This window comes from Sander vitreus, chromosome 8 (genome assembly GCF_031162955.1).
Source record: "Sander vitreus isolate 19-12246 chromosome 8, sanVit1, whole genome shotgun sequence".
Lineage (NCBI taxonomy): Eukaryota > Metazoa > Chordata > Actinopteri > Perciformes > Percidae > Sander > Sander vitreus.
In genome coordinates, this window is record NC_135862.1 from 10,864,379 (window position 1) to 10,871,162 (window position 6,784).

General features: G+C 36.9%; 1 protein-coding gene across 1 annotated transcript in view; it reads left to right on the top strand.

The window, feature by feature from the left end:
• Positions 1–1,654: 1,654 nt before the first annotated feature.
• Positions 1,655–6,784, top strand: part of cax2 (cation/H+ exchanger protein 2) — a 17,010-nt gene continuing 11,880 nt past the window's right edge. The window contains exons 1-2 of the mRNA XM_078256742.1: positions 1,655–2,428; positions 6,714–6,784. The exon at positions 6,714–6,784 is cut by the window's right edge and continues 85 nt beyond it. Of these exons, the coding sequence (XP_078112868.1) occupies positions 2,359–2,428; positions 6,714–6,784 (141 nt within the window). The 5' untranslated portion in view covers positions 1,655–2,358. The remainder of the gene's footprint in view (positions 2,429–6,713) is intronic.

Sequence of the window (6,784 nt, forward strand, 5' to 3'; positions counted from 1 at the left end):
TTAATCTTCAGAGTTTGGACTTGAATGTCACGGCCAAGCGCCACTAGCCTATTTTAGTAATCACACAATAACATGACAATTTAATTTAAATTTAAAAAAAAATATATATATAAATATTATTTTATATTTTAGTTTTTTTCATATGTAGACCACATTAGACCAGGTCCAGATCCAAAACCACTACACCTAGACTTGTCAAATCTGGACTAAATTATCCTAGAGAGGCTAAAGCTTCTTAAAAACCCAGTTTCAGATTTGTGAAAGCTTTATTCTATTTGTGAAAATGCAATAAAGGGAGATTTTACTGTTTTTTTCATATGTAGACCACATTGGACCAGGTCCAGATCCAAAACCACTACACCTAAGCTTGTCAAATCTGGACTAAATTATCCTAGAGAGGCTAAAGATTCTTAAAAACACAGTTTCAAACTTTATTTCTATTTTGTTGTAATGTTTTTGTGGGTAAAATAAAAAACCCTTTTTTGAAATCTTCTTGTGACTCCTCTTGCCTAACTGCTTGGTCCCTGACAAGTACAATATGGCTTCATGTTGAATTTACTCAAATTATCCATGTGCTTTTCCCTTGGGTAATCTGCCAAGGTGGTCCAGGGCAGCCAGCAGGACCTGAGCTTCATCAGCCACGCATATCACTAAAAAACAATAATGATCACTAAGCAAAGTATTTTTCAAGGGCCTGGTGTGTTAGTTAAAGTACATAGTTTGGATAGTAGTAACAATATGCATTAATTCTAAATATTGTTTAAATTTACAGCGTTAAAATATAAAAATTTTTTTAGTTATCTGCCATCTTGCAGCAGTGCAATAAAAGAAGACGCTGTGTGTACAGATTGAACATTATCTAATATATGTGTCAATCTTAGACTACATTATATTCACAGCTTCTACATTGTACAACTTAACCAATACCACCAAGTACCACCATTGTACAACTTAACCATAACGTTAGCAGTTAGCTAACGTTAAATGCTAACTTAAACAGCTTTACTAGCTAGCTAGTAACTTAACACAACGAAACAACAAACGTCTAGTAACCAAGGGGGTAAGTGGCTGTCAACAACCCGTAGATCCTATGGCGCCATTTTGATGCTAACAAGCACTCACCCGCCGTTAGCATTCCATTGACTGCCATTCATTTTGACGTCACTTTGACAGCGAATAACTTTACATCTAAAGCGTTAAAATACTTTATTTGTCCAGTGTTTATTTCTAAACAAACACGACAATGTATAAAAGGCTCCATTACCTTGTACCTCACGTTATGGCTCCGTAGCAGACGTTTTTGTAAAAATTACGATTGTGTCATAACCAAGCGATTTACTGTCGCATAGAGAAATTACCGTATAGTACAGAAGAAGCTGGTAGGCAGTTTCGACTTACATTAGCCGTTTAAGTTTAATTACTAATGTTAACTAGCATTTTAGTTAGCAATAATTAGCCAGTGCCTATGTTATCTCCTTAAATATACCTACGCTCTCCATCTCTGCAAGATTGGGAATGATTGAGATTTCTCTTGGCACAGCTACCAGAAGACTTACAACTTACAGACAGGTTGCTCACGTCACATTTAGGTCGTCTCTCTCAGTTGGAGGCTGCGCAGTAACGCTCAACGCTCACCGGAAAAGCGCTTCTAATATCCTTCACTGGTCTCCGTCCAGAGCAACGAGATCTGTTGGTCCAGTTTATATACTGTCTGTGCTAGTAACCATGCTTGCAACGTAGATCACAGACAATATATATGATCAATACTTACACTTTGTTAATCTTGCAGGAATCCGCTGTGGGGTGGTTTGTGTCCTCCAAAGTCTAACGTTATAACTGCACTGAAACGGCAGGGGGTCGCCCACGCGAAATGTTTGTGTCAGAATCGCAAACAAAGACTCTGGAAGCAAAACTGCAAACATGCTGGGGAGAGCAAAAGACTGAACATTGAGAAAGAAGCAGAGGGAACTGTAAACAAAAGGACATAATATCAAACAAATAAAAGACCAATAGTTTACAACTACACAAATGTTTTGTTTGCAAATTTTAAGTTTTACCTTTGAGGTGACAATTTTTTTGCTTGAGTTAGTGTTTTTTGTTTGATACTTGAGAAGTTTTGCTTGCAATTAAAGTCACAAAAATAATCCCATAGGTTTTCTCTGTAAGGAGATCAACCAAAGCCGGTCTACTTATTAGAAATTCTTTGGCTCAACCATCGTGGCCTACGTTTCCCACAATTCCAAGCGGTCTAATCGACCGTGAATCAGTGCGTTGGGTCCTCTTCGCAGAGGCAGCGTTTGTTGACGATGAGAACCAAGTATTATAAGACTTAACGGTGAGCTGTTTTTACCGGTAGAGATGTCTCTGTCAGCCACATGCAGTTCAGACACGAGCAGCCGGAGGAGGAGGCCGGCAGAACACACACAAGGTGAGCGGCTCATATTTAGCTTGTGGTAGGCTAATGAAGAAAACTTTATTTGTAACATGCAGACTGTGTCATGTGAATACATTCTCCATTTTTAATTTGTCAGCATACTGTGTAGGCTATGCGTTATTTACCGTGATATCATCATGTGGATGAAAAGAGTAAGCACTGCCAGCTCGGTATAGAGAGGGCTGTTGAATAATGAATACCTGTCAGATCACGTCGTATTGATTACGATGTATTTCCCCACTGCGTGTGCGCGCGTGCGCGAGTGCCGTCTCTGACTGTGCCCAAATGTCTGCTATATTAAAGTGCACAAACGTGTAATACATTGGAAATCAATGTTTTATTTTCTGCTATGAGACAGACTGCAGCTGTCTAAACGGAGGCTGAAACTCAACTAAGCTGCAACTAATGATTATGTTTGTGATCGGATTTCTTTTTTTTTTTTTTTTTAATGAATGAATAAAATATCAGGAAATAGGGAAAATTGACCCCTGCAGTTATCCAGATTCCAAGATGACATCTTCAGAATGCTTGTTTGATCCAACCAACAGTCCAAAATCCAATATATCACTTTTACAAATTGAAAAAAGCAACGAATTGTCTCACTAGAGAAGCTGAAACCAGGGCAGGTTTGACATGTTTGCTTGATAAATGGCGTAAATGATGAATCGATTTATTCGATTATCAAAATAGTTAGTTGGTTAAATTGTTTAATGAACTCTGAGAGAGTCTATAAACATGTAAGTATAGGTTACCAAGTGTAACTTAATGAATTATGTCCTGAATTCATGAATTTACTTTGATTTGTGCCCTCTTTCTAGGTAATAAACAAAAGAACAAAAGAGCCGTCTTTCATGATGTGCTTCTGATGAAAGTGGCAAAAGGCTACACAGCTTCCTTTGAGATAAATTGATTTACTGTCAGACATTTTTTAATTATAAATTTTTTTTTAATTCATTGTGAACCTTAAGGTCTTTCTTTTCAAAACTGATGGACAAAACTAGTGAGTTAAACTGAGACTACAGTGCACAATCAATAACACAATCACTAACACTGGTATTTTAAAAGAAATATTTTTACGTGTTTCAGGAAGCATATACAAAAACAGAAAGAGGAAACAAAACAAGACTCTACCTCAAGTGTGTGAAGACACTGTTTTGAGCTGCTTAAAAGGAGAAGTCACAATTATTGTGCTCGCTTTTCTCATGATGCCAGTGGTTTGTCAGTATTTTTTTCATTCATTAAGGCTGCATCTTTTAAAAAACGATGAATGAATGTCCCAAGGCGTTTGTAGTCATGCCTCTTGTTTCCCTGCAGAACATATCCAGCTGTTGTTAGGCTGTCTGAGACAGTGATCAGTTCAAAAATGGATAGATAGATAGAAATGCTTTTTGCCCCTGAGGGGATGTGTTTTTATAGTGTGAGGCACATAACTCAAGACATTAACACGTATAAACATCCACACTTAGGCCCGAATGCATTTACTCTTTACATGGGTGGAAATACATAATGTACATGCAGTCTGTGTGGTGATGCATTTACGACTGCTGTGGCAGAGGGAACAATACTCAAAACCAAAACATGTTTTTTTTGCCTCAGTTTAACTTAATTAAAATACTGTGAGAAGTGGATGGCCAGGGTCATGTGCTATTGTGAGTGCTGTGCATGTGATGGCTCTGTTGCTGAAGTAGGTTGGGGGTTTGGAAGAGTAATGATTTTGAAAGCAGTGTGTGATGTGCTTTTTTGTCTTTTTACCTATTCAGCTGTCTCACTATTGATGGAGGTGTGATTCTGGGCAGTAATCTGACTCCGCCTTTCTGACTCTGCACTGCAGTATATAATAAATATATATATATATATATATATATATATATATATATATATATATATATATATAAAATACAGTGTGTAACTGACACTGACAAGCGTCAAGTCAGTGCATGTAAATGTTTTTCTCAAGACAAAGAGTCTGATTCATTCATAGTTTGATTCATAATAGCAGTGTGGCAATCTTATTTTCCTCAGATGTCTTATTTTCTTCCTATAATTGTGGCTCGTTGGTCTAAGGTATTATTCTCGCTTAGGGTGCTAGAGATTCCGGGTTCAGTTCCTGTGATGGGAGTGGGGCTGGTTAAAGGAGGAGTTTGTGCTGTAGCTGGAGGAGTGACTGCTGTCGGTTCTGCAGTGGTCAGCAAAGTTCCCATAGGAGGAGGCAAAAAGAAGGACAAGTCTGACTGACGGGGAGAGGAGGAGAGTGAACGCACACAGCTGAGGTGTTATGGCTTGCACTGTGCTGTTGCCTGTGTTAGCAATCATGAGCAACAGAGGACTCAAAAGTTTAGTGTACACATTTTGGTGAGGGGTTTCTGTTTGTTGTTGTTTTTTTTGTTCTTTTCATGTGATCGTTGGTAAACCCACCTTCATATAGTTTTTGTGGCTAGGACCCACAAAGCAAGAACTAACAAAGACTCTCCTGCTCTGTTGTTAAATGAAACACACAATTATCACCAGTGCCTGAAATTGCTCAAATACAATGTCCATATTTCATATTTGATAATAAGCGACAACACTGCTTTCACTGCAAACTGTCACATAAGTTAACTTCAGTACCAGAAGAGAAAAGCTCAGAGTGTAAATGCACTTAAATTTCACTTGCAGGACAATCATTGATCAATGATGATCTGTAACTAACAAGGTGTTTCACTGTCAACTGACAAACTCGTGGATCAGAAAATGTGTATAGGGTGACTAAATCACCTTTCTGTTCAGTTCACTTTGTTCAGCCTGCACAAATGAACAAATACGTCTGATCAAAGAGTACAGTCCTCAAAGAGGATTTCATTTTTCTTCTGAATTCACATCGCCCTCTGGTGGTTTTATTCTCACTGGAGTGGAAGGTGACTCGTACTTTTGATACATAATCTAAATCATTACAATAAATATAAAATATAAAAGTCAGAGTATTTTGATTGCAATTCCTTTTATTTCCAGCTCTATGACTATCAATAAATAACATTTTATACATTACCTCTTTTGACTAACTAGATACGTATTTTGATAGTTACTGTTCTATCTATCTATATATATATATATATATATATATATATATATTACAGTGTGTAACTGACACTGACAAGCGTCAAGTCAGTGCATGTAAATGTTTTTCTCAAGACAAAGAGTCTGATTCATTCATAGTTTGATTCATAATAGCAGTGTGGCAATCTTATTTTCCTCAGATGTCTTATTTTCTTCCTATAATTGTGGCTCGTTGGTCTAAGAAATTATTCTCGCTTAGAGTACTAGAGATTCCGGGTTCAGTTCCTGTGCAAAAATGTGATTTTCAACTATTTCCCGTGGGATAAATAAAGTTGTATCAACAGAATGACGTTCCCAATCAAATCAACATAGCAGGATGGTCAGAGCAGTGGCCACTTTTATGTGTACCGTTGCCTTTGCAACTGTGACGGTTGTAGCGGGCTAACTCATTCTATTTCTATGGTCAACGCACATTCCTGAGCACCATGTTCTTTTGAACTAATCAAAGTGTCAATGTATATACTCTCATTCTATTTCTATAGTTGTATCTTATCTTAAGTCTTCTACCTTTTAAAATGGGCTCTCCTTAAATCTGAGTTTAACATGTGCATGTATGAGTAGGAGTACCTGTGGTCCAATATGCAACTTAAAACAAATATGATGGGGAAAATGGATTTTTCAATGAGGGATAAGAAGTTTATGTAATTTGAAGGTTTTTTGACAAGGTAACTGTGGAAAAGCCATATGAGACACAAGTTAATAATCAAAGCAGAGTAGCTTTGCATATATTTGGAAGAGATCTTTAAATAAAAACTTTACTGTTGTAGTATAATTAATTTTATTAACAACCGTCGACAACGATTGAGCAACACACTCAAAAGTCACAGGTTCAGGCACAAAAATAAATAAATAATAATAATAATAATAATAATATATATATATATATATATATATTTTAGTTAAATACAGTTATTTCAATTGCCTGATGATTAAAAATAATCAGATTCAGTGTTCTTTCCACGACCACAAATAATGAAATGTGACTCTGGTCCATGGACAAATAGCAAAGTGACTTTCAGTAGTACACAAAAGTTTCAATGTATACGGTCTTTGTACTTTCCATTTAATGAGTGGATTCGCTGTAATAATTCTATCATCATGTTGACCAATATTTCGACCACTTTGTGAATACATAAAACATCTTTTAGTTTTATTTGTGTTATTAGTTTCTTGCTTGGTGTTACAGATCTTCCATGGGAGCATGATCCCCAGGCCGGTCACAAAGACAAACAGATCCATGACCGACTGTGTGGAGGT